This window comes from Podarcis tiliguerta (assembly GCF_965153285.1).
Source record: "Podarcis tiliguerta genome assembly, chromosome: 12".
Taxonomy (NCBI): Eukaryota; Metazoa; Chordata; class Lepidosauria; order Squamata; family Lacertidae; genus Podarcis; species Podarcis tiliguerta.
The window spans coordinates 46,048,825-46,069,792 of record NC_139545.1 but is presented as its reverse complement, the minus strand read 5'-3'; the positions used below and the strand labels follow the sequence as shown (position 1 = coordinate 46,069,792).

Sequence of the window (20,968 nt, the reverse complement as noted above, 5' to 3'; positions counted from 1 at the left end):
GAAGGTCGGCAGTTCGAATCCCTGCGACGGGGTGAGCTCCCGTTGCTTGGTCCCTGCTCCTGCCAACCTAGCAGTTGGAAAGCATGTCAAAGTGCAAGTAGATAAATAGGTACCACTCCAGTGGGAAGGTAAACGGCATTTCCATGTGCTGCTCTGGTTCACCAGAAGCGGCTTAGTCATGCTGGCCACATGAACCAGAAGCTGTACACTGGCTCCCTCGGCCAATAAAGCAAGATGAGCGCCGCAACCCCAGAGTTGGCCACGACTGGACCTAATGGTCAGGGGTCCCTTTACCTTTACCTTTAAGTCTAATAAATGCATGAAGGGATTAATACCATAAACTAAGCTGTCCTGCCAGGCTTAGCTGTGTTCACTTCCTCTCACTTTGGAAAGAACTAGGTAGTCAAGTCTTTGTTCTCCTCTAGTCTACATGTGAACTTTGGTGTTTGGGGAGCTCTTAAGCTGCTTCCTCCAGCAATGTGGCTCTAACAAGCCTCTCTTAAATTCCTATACCAATAATCCAGGAACTTTTACCACTTTGTAAACCAGGCTTTACTGTCTGTGCAACTTTTTTTGAAAGCTGAATGGAAAAGCACATGAATCTGACCTTTGGAGAGGTTGTAAGTAAAGCATCTTTAACTTACTAAACATGGGGTCTTTTTCTATGCTGGGCGAAGTGGGAAATTTTGGAAACAAACTTTTAAAGGGGACATTTCAGAGCTCACTTGAGAAGGTATAACAGCCTATATTTCCACACTTTGCTGCATATTTTGTGATTTTAAATCTTTGCTGGAATTCTCTCACCAAACTTGGATCTTGGCATCCAGGAATTCTTCTTTATTTATCCCCCCCAAAAAACCAACAGATGGGAAATGTAGTCCAAAACATCTCGAAGTCACCAGTTTGGAGGAGGCTGGTCTATAGGTACCTAGCCATGAGTTGTACCAAAGACTTATCTATGGTAGCCATTCATTCATTCATTCATTCATTCATTTTCTCTCTCTCTCCTATAGAAAATATGAACAGGTGCAAATGCTGCTCTTATGTCCAGAAAACATCAAATAAATGTAGCAATGGTCTTTGACCAGCACTAGCTAGGTCAAAAGTGGGCCACAAGTCAACCATGCTTTGCGTATATATGTTTCATTATCCCATTAAAATCATTATGGGATTTACAAGTGCTTAATTGTGGCTAGGTCAGGTGGCTGATGTGAGCTAAATGCTCCTGCCCTTTGTTAGTCCCAGATGAAAGGTGTGATTCATCCTAGACAACGTTTGGAACCTTTGCAGATTAACACAACTGTACTATTCATGAATTCATCTGTGACTGGCTAATGTAATATCTGGAGGAGCATTGTCTTGTTGTATATAAAAGAGATATACATGATTGTTCAAGTAGATAATGAGAGGAGAGCAATGAAGGTACATAAGACCAAAGACAATTTCACAAAAGAGGATTGTGGAGAACTAGTATATTTACAGAGACACCTTTAACCGACACATTACTTACAATTAAAACTGAATTAGGTGCCCCTAGAAGCAATAGATAAGACCCTGAAATTCAGTAGCTCCCAAACTTTCTGCATAGGAAAACCACCAATGTGCTAGTTCTGTTTGGTGACCCAGAAATCTCCCACCTGATTTCATTGACTAGATTATGCCTGATATACGCAATGTGCTCTTCGCAGGGCTGCTTTTGGAAAACCAAAACCAGCAGTAAAAGTTCTGGCTGTGACTTCTGGATGAAAGTTTTTGTTTTGTTTTTTTAAAATTGAATTATTACAGAAATAGAACAAACAAAGGAAAAAGGAAAAACACACCCTTTACACCCATACCGTATGACTTCTAAAAAATACCTCCTCTGAGCAGATGTTCTGCTTTTCACTCTTGGACACCAAAATGGCAGGCAGGGTTTGGGAAGGAAGCCAAATCCAGCAACAGTTGTGGGCTGCTAGCCCATAATCGGCAGAGATGTTCCTGCCAGCCGGTGGAAAAATGTGGACTTGAGTTTTCCTAAGGGTATTTTGGACACTCATTAAATGTGGTTGTTATTATCCCATTATGAAAATCAATCTTGAGTACTTTTGCTATGACAACTTGGAAGTATGCTCTCTTTCCTGATGTGATGCATTATGGGAAGTTTTAATGAGAGGTGGAAATGGCCACCTGACTAAGGAGGATAAATTTGAGCCGCTCTTTGATTTTGTTGGTGTGAAGTGCAAAAATCAACAAGCTGTGAAGCATTTGCAGTTGTGAGAGTGGAAAAGTGGAAGATTTGGTCCGCTGCTTACTGGGATAAGACACGAGAGAGGTACCACTGGGTGGGAAACCTGCCGAATTGCAGAAAATGGGCCCAGGAGCATATTTGTAGTTGATTTTGGGATGAGGAGAACTAAAAGGAATTTCTGAGTAAAAAAATCATTCCCTTTGATTATAACAGAGTCTTTTCCCATGCCTTCTCCCCATTTTGGTGGTTAGTTTCTCTTTCCCCATCATGCTACCCTTGTGTTATGACATTATGGTAAGCTTAGAGATGTTACTTTCGCTTTCAGCAGATGTCTGCCTGCCACATTTTTCAAATGTCTGGATCACTGAGGTGTTTCAGTTTGTGCCATCTTGTACAAATCCCATTCCGCCTCCAATAAACCTGAAATGTTTGGATTTGGATTAACGCCCAAGTCTGACGTAGATTCCTAGTATTTCTGTAGGAACCAAGGCACGACTACAAATTAGGATAGATTCGAAATGCAACCTTTTGAATATGTCTCCCAGAAGACAAACTCCTAAGAGTAACTCTTATTAAGAAATATTTTTAACTCAAACTGTGAAACGACCGCAGATTTTCTTGCCCTTCAGTTTCTGTTCCGAACTTCATTTGTGAAGAACTTGCAGAGCTTTGTTCAGATGCAGTTTTTCATCTCAATAATTCAATTTCCCTGCATTTGAGTTCCAGGCTGGTGGTTGGCATTCATATTTAAATGCCTCTTTCATGCTCTGTTACTGTAATTTAATTTGGCAGGGAGAGAGATCCATATTGTTTCTCTCTGGCGGGTGGGAGGGGGATGGCTTTAGTAAACTGTGTTTGGAAAGTTGCAAGTAATAGAATTGTCTGCAACATGGATTGTTGGGGTGCCTGTACTAGAATTAAAACAACCACTGCAAAGCTTTCCTCATGGTGTTTCTAGGGTGTTTCTAATGAGGCCCCACATCATTGTCATCAAATTACCAGCCCATGTTTTCCCCCACTGCATTTAATCTGGATTTACCCTTTCTAGGGCAAGTTTGCTAAATTATAAAAACCTGTTGCAAATGAATGAACGAACCAATGCAACATCTCAATAACCCATTTAAAATATTAAATCCCCACCTGGAAGCACCCTCAGGGTTTGTTGCTGTTTAGTCATTTAGTCGTGTCCGACTCCTCATGAGGTGATCGCTTGATAATGACCAAGTGGTTGACATAACAAAAGATGGGCCATTGAGAGATTCGTTGTTGTTGTTTAGTTGTTTAGTCATGTCTGACTCTTTGTGACCCCATGGACCAGAGCACGCCAGGCACTTCTGTCTTCCACTGCCTCCTGCAGTTGGTCAAACTCATGTTGGTAGCTTCAAGAACACTGTCCAACCATCTCGTCCTCTGTCGTCCCCTTCTCCTTCTGCCCTCAATCTTTCCCAACATCAGGGTCTTTTCCAGGGAGTCTTCTCTTCTCATGAGGTGGCCAAAGTATTGGAGCCTCAGCTTCACGATCTGTCCTTCCAGTGAGCACTCAGGGCTGATTTCCTTAAGAATGGATACGTTTGATCTTCTTGCAGTCCATGGGACTCTCAAGAGTCTCCTCCACCACCATAATTCAAAAGCATCAATTCTTCTGCGATCAGCCTTCTTTATGGTCCAGCTATCACTTCAATACGTCACTACTGGGAAAACCATAGCTTTAGCTATATGGATCTATACGGACCTTTGTCGGCAAGGGTATTCTGTACCCTCAGGGTAAAAGGTAAAGGTAAAGGTACCCCTGCCCGTACGGGCCAGTCGTGTCCGACTCTGGGGTTGCGCGCCCATCTCGCTTAAGAGGCCGGGGGCCAGTGCTGTCCAGAGACACTTCTGGGTCACGTGGCCAGCGTGACGAAGCTGCTCTGGCGAACCTGCACCTGCGCAGCACATGGAAACGCCATTTACCTTCCCGCTAGAAAGCGATACCTATTTATCTACTTGCACTTAGGGGTGCTTTCGAACTGCTAGGTGGGCAGGAGCTGGGTCCGAATGACAGGAGCTCACCCCGCCGCGGGGATTCGAACCGCCGACCATGCGATCAGCAAGTCCTAGGCGCTGAGGTTTTACCCACAGCACCACCCGCGTCCCTACCCTCAGGGTATAAAATACCAATTTAAAGGCATGTTTCTTCCTCACTCACCAGGATGTGGAGTGAACTTATGAACAGGTTCCTCTGTTTCCTCCTTTTCTCAACCATTTGCAGAGGCAGCTTGACTCCATGGAAAGTAGGTGGGCCATCCTACCTGTCTATCACATGATGTCATAATGGCAGCGCATGATTGACCTGTGGTTTGTCTAATTGCTGTTTTCCCGAGGGGTGGCAGCCTGGGAAACAGGATATATGTGTATTGCGTTTTTTCTAGTCTTTATTGAGCAATCATCCTGATTTGCTTTTGTGGGTGTCCATAGAAAATTCTCTCAATGCACCTTTCTCACAAAACGCACAATTTTATACATCTCTATCATGTATCCTCTCTATCATGTATTGTCTTACCCTTTTTCTAAACCAGAATGCCCCAAATTCTTCACAAGGGAATTATTCCAGACCCATTATCATTTTGGTCGCCTCCTTTCTGAACCTTTTTCAGCTCTACAGTATCATATTTTTTTTTACATAAGGTGACCAGAAAAATCCCCAACGAACGCCATTAAATATTTTGTAGAATATTTTATAGATTAAAGAACAGAAGATACAAATGCAGTTTTACAAATATGAAAAGCCAGTCTATTTACATCCATTTTCCTATACGTAAGTGAAATTAAAACTAAAATAAGTCACATCCATTTACATCAGGGTTTTCACTGTATATGACAGGATAAAAGAAAAGTAAAACTGATAGAAGTATCAGACAGAACATCCTGACAGTTTCTCTTGAGGCTCTGTTGATTAAAACCCAGCAGGGAATATTAAATTTGGTACAAAACACACAAGAGGTAAAGCCATTCCACGTGAATCATTTTCATTACTATTTTAAAAGAGCATTTTAGCCATTTACCACAATACCTAATTCTGAAGAACGGTGCCCACAGGCTCAACTGCATAATGTGATCTTATCTGCCACTGACTGGCACATGGGTTAAGTATTAGGTAATACAGTGGTACCTCAGGTTAAGAACTTAATTCATTCCGGAGGTCCCTTCTTAACCTGAAACTGTTCTTAACTTGAAGTACCACTTTAGCTAATGGGGCCTCCTGCTGCCGCTGTGCTGCCGCTGCATGATTTCTGTTCTCATCCTGAAGCAAAGTTCTTAACCCAAGGTAATATTTCTGGGTTAGCGGAGTCTGTAAGCTGAAGTGTATGTAACCTGAAGCATATGTAACCCGAGGTACCACTGCAATAGGCTGGCTGTAACAGTTTGTCAGAAATTACCATGGTCCAAAAAATACAACCTAGAAAAAAATATCACGCTGTCATTGCCCTAAACCAGGGGCAAGGAACCTCCAAGCCTCTCTATCTCATTCCTGGAATTCTCCCCTATGACCTATTCCCTCTCCCGATAGCTGGCCACACTTCACACCCAAAGTGTTTCTGCCTTCTGTAATGCGACCTTGAACTCTGATGCCTCTTGCTTTTCTGGATGTAAGAGAGAGTGATGTTTGTTTGTGCAAAGAGAGACAAACTATTTCCTTAAGGCAGCAAGGAAATCGTGCAAGCCCCAATTGCTTTGGTCACCCTGAGAAGGGGACTGGAAATAGTGGTTTGTTGGCACCTCAATTCCACCCCCCCCAAAGTGTTCTACATCTGTTGCCATAGTCACGGCCGAATCCAGGACCAGGCAATCCAAGTGGCTGCCTGGGATATGGAGTTTGTAGGGAGACTGTCCTGGATAAACTATCCACTCACTCTGTTGTTATTTCTACTTCATAATAATAATAATAATAATAATAATAATAATAATAATAATAATAAATAATAGAAGCATATACAACATCATTGCCCATGGTGGTCATGTGAGTGGTTGTGTTAAGACTGAGGTGTTTACTATCAATTTATTTACCATCTTATATGAGGGAGATATAAACTATGTGAGCAATTTGAGAACCCATGAAATGGGCCCCCAAATGCAATGCAAAACAAGGCATTCAAAAGTCGAGAACGGATTTTTTGGGGTACAGAAAACTATTGCAGCCTAAGGGGGCTGTTTGATTCAGAGCTGGCCCTGGCTAGGGATGGACGGATCTGTCAGATTTGGTTTCTGCTTCTCCTGAATCCAGTCAGGAGATAGGTTTGCCATAGTTCCACACCAGTTTTATTTACTTAACGAAATCTATATACTTCTCGTCATAAAACTTCTTAAGTGGTTTACAAGAACCTTTGACAACTAGCAATTAAAAACAGTTTGAAACATTTAAGGGTAATTAACAGTGATTTTATTTGGAAAACACGGCAGCGTCTATGTGTCTAGATGGGCTTGCCTAAACAAACAGGTCCATATTCCTTTGCATGTGGTGAAGTTGAGCCGAATGGGCCTTCTAAGAACCTGCTCTGCGTACAACACCACTTGCTATTTTCCCTGTGAATCAGTTTTCTAGAAATCTCCACACTGTTTGCTACCTGTGGTAATTTTGCTAACCCTTCAGTTTATGAGGTAAAAAAAAAAGTCATTGTATGAGGTAATTTTTTTTTATAAGTCCCTGTGGAGAGCACTGCAGCATTTGCATCTATTATTTAGAAAAGACGTGGTCACAGGCGACAACAGAAATAAACACACTCACGCTCCTTTCTTTTAAGAGTGTAGACACGGCATGCTTATATTTATAAGAACCTGTCAGCTTCATATCTTTTCCTTTGCAACGGCTACATAAGGACAGGAGGTTAAAACAAAACAAAAAAAGCCCCTTTCAGTTTATGCCTTTTATGGTAATTATAAAGGGATCCTCTTGGACTCTCTCTCCCCCCCCCCCCTTTCTAAATGGCCCTGCTAGGTCTGAAGTTGTAAGCGGCAGCACACAGATATAAAGTGGTTCTACAGTAAGGGTATTTACATAGCCCATTAAGTTCCAGCAATATTTATAATCTGATATACTAAACACCAAGGTCCAACCATGCAATTATGAAACATTAAAGTAGACTTTTGGGTGGGAAAGCTACAGTGAAAAACCCAAATGTTTGACAAGAGCTTGGGATGACCCATTTTGATGAGAACATATCGCACTCCCCGCCTCTGAATTAATCATGCAGGAAGAGGCATTTGTACTTGATGCATTGCGAAAATGTTATGGCCTATCAATGCGTCCTTTGTCAGCTCGCTTTAAAATGTACTAAGCTGATGAGATGGGAAAAGAAAGGAGCAAATGAAAGGCTCCTCTGGAAAGCAGGCACTGTGGATTGGTTGATAGAATGGCAGGTTTGGCATGGGAAATATTAAGGCACCTCATTGTGCTGCTGTGACCTATTTCCCCTCCTTCTTCCACCCAGTAAACCTCAGGCATACTAGGAGTCAGGCAACTCGGTAGTGGCGCCCTCCCTGTGGAACATCCGCCCTTCAGATGTCAAGCAAATAAACAACTATTTGACTTTTAGAAGACATCCGAAGGCAAGTTTTTAACATTCGATGTTTTAGTATGTTCTGATATATGCTGTGAGCCGCACAGGGTGGCTGGGGAAACCCCAGCCAGATGGGCAGGGTATAAATAAAAAGATTATGATTATGATTTAAAAGGCTGCAGATATGCGCCTGTGACTCAGAAGAACATCTGCAACAGCCACCAAGGACACAGAAGAGTCGGCCAAGAAAGGATGGCAGAAAGCGTGGTGTAGTGGTTAAGAGCGGTGGACTCATAACCTGGTGAACCGGGTTCGCTTCCCTGCTCCTCCACATGCAGCTGCTGGGTAACCTTGGGCTAGTCACACTTCTCTTAAGTCTCTCAGCCCCACTCACCTCACAGAGTGTTTGTTGTCGGGGAGGAAGGGAAAGGAGATTGCTAGCCGCTTTGAGACTCCTTAAGGGGAGCGAAAGGCGGGAAATCAAGTCCAAATTCTTCTTCTTAGCTCTGAGTCACAGAAGCATTGATGGAAGGAACATGGAAGCTGAACTAAGCCATGTGGCCTTCAGAATCCAATTATGCTTGTACTTTACTGTGGGTGTAGCCACACGTACCTTTCCACTGCCCTTTCCAAGCATGGTCCACAATTTAATGTTCTGTGTTCCTGCGCCTTTTTTTTTTTTTTTTTGCTCCAGAGCTTTCCTTGTGAAAACACATTCTACAAAGCTCAATCAGAGCAAACACCCATCTGTGGAAACCCCAATTTGACCTGTGCTCCTATTCAGCTTTAAAGAGCAGGTTTTCGTGAGGAAAGCTTGGGGCAACGAAAAAGCGGAGGGAAACAAAACTCAGACATCGAGCGTGCCTGGGAAGAGAAGGGTGAAAAGTAAGTGAGGATAATAAGCAGAACATCAATGCTACACCCTACAGTCCAGGAAAAGTTTTAGTGCATGATCCTATAACAATATATAGACTGGTGGCTGGTCAAGAACATTAATTTTGGTTAACTGATGGGATTAGGTAAAGATTTACCTGGATGCTCTAGGTAAATATTTTAAAATTCTTTTTTTGACAGACTAGTATTTTAAAAATATATATATATATTGTTATTGCTCTTTATTGTGGTGAGCCTTAAGCAACCAGGTGTTCTAATGCTAGGAATAATTCAAGCCTGGTCTGTTTCTCTTTCCCCTGATCCAAATGGTGCCGTTCTCTGACTTTGGACAAGTAACTTGCCTAGTGCCTTCTGCTTCAAGCTTTATTTTTCAATCTGCATCATTATGTCCTAGGTGTCCTAAGCAATAGTTAAAGGTTTTGTTCCCTCCCACTCCCCCCACCTCTTCTTTTACTTTTTACAAATGCACACCAGCATGAATGGAAAACCGCTCGGCAGATATCATAAACACTGGAAAAGAAAATTCTATATATATAGAATGATATTCAAAGTATGCTAGAAGAGCTGTTGCATTAAAGAAGTCACAAAAGCGTGACAGGTTTTGACTACACGAAAAGACTTGTGCTACCCACACTATTTGATCTGGAAACCATGTTTTTATTCCAAGATGTTTGGGAGTTTGGGCATAGCAAGCATTAAAATGAAGTCACTCTGCACATACAGAGCTGGTGTAGCATCTAAGGCTGTTCTTTATGCAGAGTCAGTGGAGCTTACATCCAAGTAAACACACTCAGGATTGGACTATTAAGAAACTGAGCTGTGAATCAATGGACATCCTTGGTGGCATCTCTTAGTCTCCCATCTGCAGTATGGGAATACCACTACTGACCCAAAGCCCAGCGTTGTCACAAAGGTTAATGATATAATTCAGGTGAAGTGCTGTGAACACTCTAGAGCACTACATAAAACCACCATTTTCTGTCTGCTGAAATTAAAGATTTGAATAGCAAGCTGACAAAAAAGGAAGCCTTAACAACAGGCAAAACATAATACATATATGATGACGTAACATAAAAATGCATACAATAATTTAGTATCGGAAACGGCGTATGTGAAAACACGCAAGTCACAAAACGGGTATTTGGAGAATTTAATGAGAAACGTTGTCACAGGAATGGGGAAGCCATGGCGCTCCAGCTGGACTCTAGCTCCTAAGAGCAAAGGCAGTGGTCAGGATGATGGCAGCTGTGCTGCAACATCTGGAGGGCCACAGGTTCCCCATCCGTGTTCAGAAGACAGCCATTCATCCCACGTACAACTATTCCAAATGCAAATCCATTCATTCACTCATTCATTCCAAGAAGGATGAAGAAACAAGTCCAATAACTTTACCAACAAGAGGCCAGAGGCTCCTCCCATGATTAAGGACCCGGAATGGGAGAACTGAAGGGCTGAATACATCACTCTTTGCCAACCTGGAACCCTCCAGATGTTTTTGGACTACAACTCCCATCAGCCCCAGCCAGCTTGTGCCGATGGAAGTTGTACTCCAAAAACATCTGGAGAGTTCCAGGTTGGCAAAGCCTGCTTTGAAAGTGAATTGGATAAACCTCTTTGTAAATTGCAGCATCCTTTTGAGCCTTCTTAGTCAATATAGTAGCTAATTCCCAAGATGGCAAAGAGTTTTATAGCCCAGCTAAAAAAAATAGCCACATTGAGGACAGAGGTTATGTGTGAAGAAACAGCCTCTACCCACTTCTAGCTCCAGGTTGCCTGGAAGGGAATGTGTTCCTTTAGCTAATAAGGTTCCCTGCCCATGGTTTATAAGGTACCGCATACCTCAGCCTATACAGTCCCCCCCCCCCCCGTCTCTGTGCAGTTCACTGTTCCTTCTTTGTCAAGTTCCAATCTCTGTCTCAAGACTCACTGCACAACCCTGAGCCAAATCATTGGCTCCCAACCACAGTTCCCATTTGTAAAATGGTAATAATAGTGACCGACATCACTGGCTTGTTGAGAGAGCATATGCAATAATGACGGCGAAACCATTTGCAAATTAAAAGCGCAACATAACAATCAATACTCAGGGCACAGCCAAACTGTAGGAACAGAGGGAAAATATGCCAGTGTGTGATAAGAGCAAGGGTGTTCTATTAATCAAAGTTCGTGCAGGCTGAATTCTGCAGTTTGTGTGTGTGTGTGTCTCCTACAAAAACCTTAATTCTTTTCTTCTGCTAGTCATGGCAAAGGTCTGTGTATGACATCTTACCCAAGCCTCCACCCTCTTAGGTTTCTTACAGTTCTCCAAATTTAAAATTGTCATTAGACTTTGAAGATTACCTTCATGGGCTATATTTTGCAGCGGCTGCTCATCAGTTCTAGGGTGGTGTCTGTAAGCCCCCATGTCTTTACCCTATATGGCTTGGCCAAAAGGGACTAGTGAGCCAAATGAGTTGGTCTGGGGGGGGGCTCATTAAGTCCATGAGCCAAAGGTTCCCCATCCTTGAACCAAAGCCTAGTAACACTTTCTTCTGAAACTATGGACCAGGCTGAGGCCTAGCATGCCAGTGTGGGTTGATATCACAATCTGCATCTATGTAACAGAGCTGGTCTGGCGATGTTTGGCCTCATGCAAATGGGGAAGTGTTTGCTGAAAGAACGTGGACAAGCAAGCAATATAGTGGGCATCTGGGAGAATGATTCAGATGCCAGGGTGATGAATCGAAAGTGAATGCCAGGAGCTTCAGCACAGATGAAAGGAAGTTCTTCAGACCTCACCTAATTTATCTATGGAACTCGTTATCACAAGGTGTGGCAATGGCCAGCATCTTAGATGACCTTAAAGAGGATTAGATACATTTGTGAAATATTAGGCTACCAATGGCTGCCATTCATGATGCCTATATATACCATCCCGGTTCAGGGGAAGCGCATCTCCAAAATTATCACGTTTTAGAGGGCAACCACGGTAGAAGACTCTTGCCTTCATGTCTTGCTGTGATCTTTTGAGAGATATCTGGCTGAACGCTGTTGGAAAAATTGATGATGAACTAGAGGGACATTGGTCTGAGGCAGCACAACTTTTCTTTTTCTTAATCCAGTAAATCCCAATTATTTTCAGCATGGAATTGGCAGGGGTCAGAATGATAACTAATAAAAATGCATCAAAACACACCACTTCCTATGGTCCAAGGAGACACAAATCCTACAGCTGAAAACAAGTTCTAAGGCTAAACTCAAAGGATACCACGACCTGCACTAGGCCATTCCCACATTTTGACATGTAGACAAAAACAGGGTAAAAACTCTACAGACGTTATAAAATGTTATCACGCTGACTGAGCTGTACAATGCAGCGATATGCCCTATGATCTTGAGTCTTTTGCAGGCACCCACGTGGCTTATATCACTGTGGTTTCCGTTTGGAGAGAAAACTGAGTCGCTGAATTACGATGCAACTGGGAGATGCTTTCTGAGCCGTTCCGAGAAATAGAAGAGCTGTGAAGTCTGTAATCTCGGCTCATTCTTTGGTTCAAACACCAACTCCGCCATTTTCTTTTCAGTTCGCCTTGTACCTAAATGTAAACAGAGCGCACCAGCACGCAGAGTATTAGGTGTGCACATTCATAAGAAGTATACATCTATTTGGGGGCAGGGTGGGGGCTCGGAAAGGTCAAGAATGCTCCCCCCCTTTTTCTACACAATGATATAACATGCAGCAAGGTTGTATAATAATTCCTTTTCGGGAAGATATTTCAGATATACAACGCTGAGAGTGGATTCCTCTGAACCAGAGACAGTAGAGCTGCCAAGAATCCTTGGTCAGAACTGAATCCAAATTTTCTTCCACCCATACCCATCCAAATGTTCTCCAGGGTCCCGTCTCTATCTGGGCAACACCTGGCAAGCTTACCTGTTAGTCATGGTGGGTGGCAGCGGAGTTGCCATATTAATTACCCCAAATGCCCCTGACGCAGCATTGCTCCAGGGCACTGTGGGAAATGAAGGCCACACCATCTTTTAAAAGCACTACGATACCATTTTAAATAATCATGGCTCCCCTCCACACACACCCAAGAATTATGGGAGCTTCCGTTTGTTAAGGGTGGTGAGAGTTGTTAGGAGACCCCTATTCCCCTCACAATTCCCAGAGTTTCCTACAAAGATGGGCTGGTAATTGTAGCCTAACAACTCTCAGCGCACTTAACAAAGTGCAACTTAACAAACTACACTTCCCAGGATTCCATGGGAAAGGCATGGCTGTTTAAAGTGGTATCGTAGTGTTTAGTATGTGTGGTGTGAATGTGGCTTAAAATGGCACCTCCCCTATCGCAGGAAACACTACCTTGGGGGTTCAGCTGCCTGATCTGGGCAGGAGGGTAGAGGACCTTTATTAGCAGAGAAGTGGGGTCCTGCTGGGGTGCCATGAACTGTCTAGTGCTGCTGGATGCTAACACCAGCCCTGGGTCCCTCACAAAGCCTCGAAAGCCCAAGGAACTAGTATGCTGGTTGTCGCACCTATAAGCTATAGCCCTTATTTAGTTATTACCACAAGAGACGAAATAAAAACTTACTTCGCTGTTCAGAAAGCAATATAGGACTGCAACAACCAGGCCCTGTAAATGGGAAATATTAATAAGTTAAACATAACAATAAACTATTTCAGTAAAAATAATGAACTATGTCAGTTTAAAGAACAACAACAACACTGGGATATATCTTACCTGAAAAGATCCCAGACATAACTCAAAAATGATCTGATAGTTATTAGAAATGCGAATTGGAAAGACCGCGAACAACATGTAGTGAACTCCAAACAGTGGTATAAGCAGCAATGTCGATTTTGCAAGTCTCCTAAAAAAACAAACAAACCAACACACGAAAAAGTAAGGATGAATCAGAGCTTAACAGAGATCCCCTAAATTTCCATTTTCCCAACAGGGACTTCTGGGGAGTTTCACTTACTTATACTGGGACTGGTCATTGCCTCCAACATCTGGCGATCTAAGCTTTTGCAGTAGAATTCTTATAATGCTGATGAAAAGTACAAAATTCACCTAGAAGACAGCGCGCATGCACACCAGTAAATCCACACACCTCTCCCTGGCAGTAAAAGTAAGAGTAAACTGAAAAACTAACAATTTATAGTCCTTTCATTATACCCTACATGAAAAGGTACACGAGGAAGCTGCTTCACTCTAATAGCAGGGCTGAACCTGATTAAAAGTTCTGGCCCATAGTCAGTTAGTAAACTTTGTAGCTGAGCAACGATTTGAATATGGACCTCCCCAGTCTGATAGTCTAAGCCAGTGGTTCTCAACCTGTGGGTCCCCCGATGTTGTTGGACTACAACTCCCACCATCTCTGAGCTCTGGCCTTGCTAGCTAGGGGTGATGGGAGTTGTAGTTAACAACATCTGGCGACCCACAGGTTGAGAAAGGCTGCTCCAAGCCACGGGTAGGCAAACTAAGGCCCGGGGGCCGGATCCGGCCCAATCGCCTTCGAAATCCGGCCCGCAGACAGTCCAGGAATCAGCATGTTTTTACATGAGTAGAATGTGTCCTTTTATTTAAAATGCATCTCTGGGTTATTTGTGGGGCCTGGTGTTTTTACATTAGTAGAATGTGTGCTTTTATTTAAAATGCATCTCTGGGTTATTTCTGGGGCATAGGAATTCGTTCATTTTTTTTAATTCAAAATATAGTCTGGCCCCCCACAAGGTCTGAGGGACAGTGGACCGGCCCCCTGCTGGAAAAGTTTGCTGACCCCTGCTCTAAGCCCTACACAACACTAAGCTTAGCATAAGCCACATTAGGAGGCTGTAGCTGAAAGACAGGATAGGACACAGCTTAGTTGGTTAGAGCATAGTGCTGATGATGTCAAGGTTGTGAGTTCCATCCCCATACAGGCCACCTGCATATCCCTGCATTGCAGGGCTTTGGACTAAATGACCGTCAGGGTCCCTTTCAGCTATACAAATCTAGGATTCTAGGACTTTGATAGGCAGGTCGTTTGTAACTGCAGGACTGCAAAAAGTCGTATGTAGTTCTCAGTTCAGATTTTCGCTAGTCTAAAACAACACCTTCACCAAAGGAGAGTATAAGGCAGCCTTCTGCAATCTGGTGCCCGCCAGATGTTTGGCTTCCATCATACCTGACCACTGGCTATGCAAGCAGGGGCTGATGGGAGCTGTAGCCAAAAACCTCCGGAGAGCACCAGGGTGGAGGAAGAGCAGCGTAAGGACAGAGAATTGGAGAATCATAGAATTGCAGAGTTGGAAGGTACACCGAGGTTCATGTACCCCTAACCCCTGCAATGCAAGAATCACTTCTATTGAATCCTAATCATGTGTCTCTCACCTGTTTGAGTCTTTGCCTCAAATTCTTTGGCTTGTTAGAATTTCACTGTGCCAAGTACTGAACAGTGTGGCTGGTACAGGACATCTCAAATTTAAAAGACCAAGAAGAGGAACACGGCACGGAATGCCCAAAGCTTGCCAAGAAGGATTCTTCCGTGGCCAAAATGTTACTGGGAGATGTTTCCAACACGCTAATGGCGAGAGCCATTAGTGGCACCAGAAACGAACAGCTCGGTTTGACAGTGTTACCAAAGAACAAGGTACAGCCACTTGATTTTGGCAAAGTTGGTTACCACCCAATGAAAAGTAACAGGGAGACTGAATTATAATTTACTTGTGTCCTATAGACGTTAAGCCAGAAGTGAGATATTTTTGTCTCATAAATGGATGGAGGCCTAACCTCAGCTGAAAGCAGAGGGGTGTGTGTGTGTGTGTGTGTGTGTGTGTGTGTGTGTGAGAGAGAGAGAGAGAGAGAGAGAGAGAGAGAGAGAGAGAGAGATTGGCTACAACTCTCCTCTCACTTTTGCGTACATTTTGAGGGTGCAGGTGGGGAATTTCAAGGGCTGAAAGATCTTGGGAGTTCCAGTAAAAAACAAAGTACATCTGACAGGCCTGATGTCTATTCACTCCTGTCCTGCCTACTGCAAATTTACTCTACCTTGCTACTCTGTGAACCATCCCTGAGACCTCCTGGTATAGGGTGGTATATAAATTAAATAATAATAATAATACCTACCTATCTTCTCATTATACTTTTGGGGACAAGAAGAGAACTGCCACAATTGATATCGAGTATAATGAATCCATAATTAATTCACAATTAATGTGCCTGTCACTTATAAACAAGGCTAATTAGAGCTTGGGGTTCACCAAGACCTAATTAGCAAATAAACAAACAAAAAAAAACCCTTCAGGGTTTATAGGGTCAGCACAGATGGTTTCTGGACAGCCTAGAGCTACAGTGCTTCTATTTTTAGTATATATATTTTCGGGGGGGGGGCTATTTACATTTTTTTGTAAATTGCTTAGCATACCATTAGAGGGCATTTATACACATCTATATTAAAATGCAATGCATTGTGCATGCACACTCGTGCAAACACACACACACACCCCTATGTATGAAGATGCCTACAAATAAAAAATAAAATCCTTTGAAACATGAAATTCCTTGATGGGGATTTGAAAAGGTATGGCTCTGGCAGGATGTAATGGGATAAGTATTGCAAACATCACCAGCTGGCATAGAAAATGCTTTGGTTCTGGACAGTTAGCCCTATGAAAAGTGATCTTGCAAACAGAGGCTGATTTAGCTACATCTATTTTAACTTTTATAAAGCAGGCAGGGGCTGTTTTGGTCCACTAAGTATTTGAGGACCGTGTCTGGTGGGGGGGGGGTGCTGTTGCATTTTTCACTGTTGTTTTTAGGACTTTGTGGGAATTTAAAAAAACCCCAAAACATATTTCAATGTGCTAGCAGGAGTTCTTTCTGACGGACATGTTATATTAGCCGCCTTAATGGATCATATCATCCTTGAGCTGAAAAGTAGGTTATAAATAAAGTCAATACGTTAAAATATGATAGCGCACTTTGCTCAGATCGACACACGCGTACAGAATTACAGAGCTGAAAATCACAGTGTGAAACCGAAGCGTTAACATGCCATTTGAATTTACTTACTAAAATTGAAATTAGGATGGGTAATCTTATAACCCACCAAGGAACGCTGTGATCATTCGTATCCCAGCATCTATTGGGAAGAAGGGAGAAATTTTTTAAAAAACAATTATTAATCCCATTTATACGGTAAATAAATTGAGAAGCTGCACTGAAAATGCCAAGCAAATTGGAAAAGGGCAAAACCTCCTAAAAAAACAAAAACGGGCACTATTTTCTCTTGCAAAGTCAGTGCTGGAATCATGGAGATATGGGCAGAAGTGAGGCAGCCACAGTAGTAGAGCCCTCAATAACAGGAGAAGCTATAGAAAGCCAGATAAGTCCACCCCTTTTATAGGGCCTGGGGTGGGGTTTCCTTGCTGGCAGTTTGGGGGTCCCATGTGGGTGCCCTCTTTAGCCCCTGCAAGAGTAGTGAGGTCGCACCTGCCTGCGCAGCATCTAGCACGACCTAATGGAAGGATACACTGGTTTGTGCAGCGTTGGGAGACATGTGACATCACATGGCTCACGTTTGACATCAGATGGCTCACGTGTGATGTCACATGTGCATACCAGGCCCCTTCAATTTTTGGAGCAACCCAGTGCCTGTGATCCACTGTAATAGCAAAGCAAGCAACTTTTATTAAATGATGAATTTACCATGTGCTTTGAGTCAGGGGCGTAGGAAGGGGGAGGCGGTGGGGGCGGTCCGTCCTGGGTGTCATCCGGAGTTTTTTTTGTTTTTGTTTTACAAAATCCCCCCTGGGTGGATTGCCACACCGCCCCCTGGGTGCCAATCATCACACAACCCCCCGGGTGCTGATCGCCCCCAATGGGCGCCGATAGCCGTGCTGATCACTGCAATGATCGCTCCCAATGGGTGCCAACCACCATGCCAATTGCCCCCCTGGGCAGCTCCCCCCACCTCTGGGAGGCTCCCCCACCCCCAGGAGCACGGCATGTGCGCCACTCTGGGTGCCCAAGTTGTTATGAGTTAGTTCACACAGTGGCCATCTGTGTGCTTCTGAGAAGCCAACAAACAGAGCACAGAAGTGACAGCCCTTCTCTTGATGTTGCTCCTCAAGAACAGAGCATAAATTCCCCACAGCCACTGTTACTTTTGGCCACTGAAAGGCCTGGCATCCCCTGAAGTTGCGGAATCCCCCTTTAAAGCCTTCTAAGCCAAATTAAATATGTGAAGAGGCATTTGACTGAACCACACAGGACTGAACCTGCGTGCAAATCCCGCGTTCTGTTGTTGAGCGCAGAACTACGTATGTCAAGCACCTGCACCCTGTCCAATCTGGTCTCCTCTAGATGTTGTTGAACTAGAGTTCCCAGCAGACCACACCCAGGACAGTTGAGGAAGTCTGCTCTATACAGTAGCAGAGAGCAGCCAATATAAAATATTTTTTAAATTATGCATTCATCACCTGTCACTCCCCCTCGTCCCTGGAGCGGGAATGAGCCTCATGAAATGTTCCATAGACACCTCAGGGAATTCTGACATTCCAAGAATTGGTAATACTGGACATAGCACAATCGCCAAAGGACCTGTGGCGACAAAACGTGGAAGCATCAAGTTTGCTTTCCTTTTTAAACTTACCCAGTGTCCTCCAAATAGACTCTAGATATAATCCATGCAATGATGAACACCGTGGGGATTCCTGAGAGTGGAATACGAAGTGGAGGGAAAGGAGAATTATTAAATAGATCACTTGCGCAATGCATCAACATTAGAATGCATTACATGCAAAAAATATCCCATGGTGCAAGAACTAATTGCTAGGTAGTGTTAGAAATCCTTTCTTAAATTTAGTTAAACGTTTAAAGTAGCTAAACATGTGGCAGAGGAGACGGAGAGACTGCTGTCACTGCCACATTTGTGGTGCTGAAACAATCAGAAGTAAGGTCTTAGGCTGAGGCCCTTGTCAGCCTTGCTACCTAAACCCCATTTAACTGGAGATGCCAGAGACTGAGCTTGGAATAAATGTTTTGTCTGCAGGAAGCCTGACATGAAGCTACAGCTCCCTCATACTATCTGGCTCCAGATTAGCGATTCACTGTGCATAGTGTTGCAACCTGTCTACCGTATTTCTCGCTCAATAAGATGCACATTTTCCCCTCCAAAAATTAAGGGGAAATGTGTGTGCGTATTATGGAGCGAATGCAGGCTCCTTGGCTTCAGCGATAGCAACGCTAAGCCTCCAAAGCACAGTGGGAACGCTCCCGCCGTGCTCCGGAGGCTTCGCGTTGCTTTCGCTGAAGCCTAGAGAGCGAGAGGGGTCAGTGCGCACCGACCCCTCTCACTCTCCAGGCTTCAAAGGTAGCCGCCTGAAGCCTCCGCAGGCTTCGGGTTCCTTTCACTGAAGGGTAAGGTGCCCCTTCAGCTAAGGCGCAGCACCCCTTCAGCTAAGCGGGAGGAGAAATGGAAGGGGGCTCCATTTCTCCTGCCGCTTCGCTGAAGGGGCGCTGCACAGAGAGGGGGAGAATTTTTTTTTCTTGTTCTCCCCCTCTATAACAAGGTGCGTCCTATGGTCGGGTGCGTTCTATAGAGCAAAAAATATGGTAATTGTGCTTTTAGTTTATACACTTTACTGTGGGCTCGTCCACACTTCTGCTTTTCCCATTTCTAGAACGCATCGGTCTGAGCAGTTTTCCACTTGACCCATGCTGTCTATAAGGAGTCCAAGCAGTTCTCCCCTTGCCCTGCTCTTTTCCCAGGGAGAACCCTAAATCCATGCTAAATCAGAGCAAAGTCAACCCGGAGAAAACCTGAATTGCCATTTGCTCCGACTGTACACTAAAGAACAATTTCCCTGGGGGGCAAAGCAACGGGACGAGAGGAAGTGTGGATAAACCCTGTTATATCTTGCATTTCAGTTGTTGTATTGATTGAATTCATGTTATGGGGTGGCTATACAAATTCAGTGAATGAATGGATAAGCTTGTCTCAGGATTCCCTCCTTCCCAGGAATGCTGGATCTCTCCTCCAGGGTTTTTAGGCTTTACACATACACACATACATCATCTTCAAGAGTTCTGGGTCCACCAACCAACCAATCTGAATACCGTACTTTTCGGTGTATAAGACTATGTTTTTTTCTTTTAAAATCATGCCAAAAAGTGGTGGTCGTCTTATACATGGATAGTGCATAGGGAGGACGTTTGATTGGCTGCTGCCATGGCTGTCAGCAGCTATTGTGCACGTGCTGTTGATTGCTGTGTCAATGGGTGGTGTTGATTTGCTGACTCTGCGGCAGTTGGGCGGGCAATTGACAAATTCTGCTGGTGATGGAACATAGGTGTGCAGGTGAGCAATTTTCGGCAATCCCCCCTAAAAAAAGCTCAGCAACCCTGGGTAATCCCCCCTTCCCAAAAAGCTCAATAACTCTGGGAAATCCTTCACACAAACACCTCAACAACTCTGTGTCATCTCCCCCCATTTTCTTCAATTCGAGTCCCCCAAAATAGGGGCGTCTTATACATGGGGGCGCCTTATACGCGGAAAAGTACGGTATCTAGGTCAGGCCTGCACAACATGTGACTCCCACCACCCAGCCAAATACATCCCATCAACCAGCAGCAGGGGCTGGTTGCATCTCCATTTTTGCTGCCTGTTTGGAAGCGCAGAAAGAGAGATGGCACTGGGGGGAGTCAAGCAGTCACAATGTATGCTGTGTGTGTCCATGTTGCTGGATCTCAAGTTCTGGAGGCCAGACCTAGGAGCTAAGATACAAAGACCCCGTTTTACACAGTAGGGGGCAAAGAGAGAAGAAAAGAAGGTTGTGTCAATCTTCTTACCCCATCCAATAAGGAGATATAAGGCGAAGTGTCTGTTAGGAGAGAATATGACCATGAGGATGTGGAGATAAAGTCCTTCAACTAAGAGCCAATAAAAGTTGGCCATTACACAGTACTGGAAAATTACCAAGCTACCCTTGCAGCCGACCTGGAAAGTTACAAACCAAGGATGAAACGTTTGGGTAAATAAATTGCTTGAACACAGTAAATGGCTTCCTTTGTTAAAAATCTTTCTTTGATAGATACAAGCTCTGACATGAGGGACTTCCCCTTCCATGAACTTGCCTGTTGGTCGCCTGAAAGGGCCTCTTTCTATTGTTTGGATTCCGGTCAAATTATAACTTTTAGAAGTGAATGGAAACAAATGCCAAGTGTTTCTCAAGGCTTGCTTCCCTAGTGGAACATTTAGGATTTGTCTTGTCTCCTAAAAACCATCCTGTCTCCCTCTCCCTCTCCCTCTCTTTATACCTTGTGTTATTCCTTCCTCCTAA

General features: G+C 43.9%; 1 protein-coding gene and 1 long non-coding RNA gene across 2 annotated transcripts in view; both read right to left on the bottom strand.

Moving 5' to 3' along the window:
• Nucleotides 1-4,928: 4,928 nt before the first annotated feature.
• LOC310661184 overlaps nt 4,929-20,968 on the bottom strand; it is a 101,934-nt gene continuing 85,894 nt past the window's right edge. The window contains exon 2 of the long non-coding RNA XR_014503821.1: nt 4,929-5,421. This is a non-coding gene — a long non-coding RNA (uncharacterized lncRNA). The remainder of the gene's footprint in view (nt 5,422-20,968) is intronic.
• Nucleotides 9,295-20,968, bottom strand: part of VIPR2 (vasoactive intestinal peptide receptor 2) — a 49,322-nt gene continuing 37,648 nt past the window's right edge. Inside the window, exons 7-13 of the mRNA XM_083406665.1 lie at nt 20,478-20,625; nt 18,280-18,340; nt 16,698-16,767; nt 13,624-13,715; nt 13,383-13,512; nt 13,233-13,274; nt 9,295-12,233 (exon numbers count right to left, since the gene is read on the bottom strand). Of these exons, the coding sequence (XP_083262791.1) occupies nt 12,060-12,233; nt 13,233-13,274; nt 13,383-13,512; nt 13,624-13,715; nt 16,698-16,767; nt 18,280-18,340; nt 20,478-20,625 (717 nt within the window). The 3' untranslated portion in view covers nt 9,295-12,059. The remainder of the gene's footprint in view (nt 12,234-13,232; nt 13,275-13,382; nt 13,513-13,623; nt 13,716-16,697; nt 16,768-18,279; nt 18,341-20,477; nt 20,626-20,968) is intronic.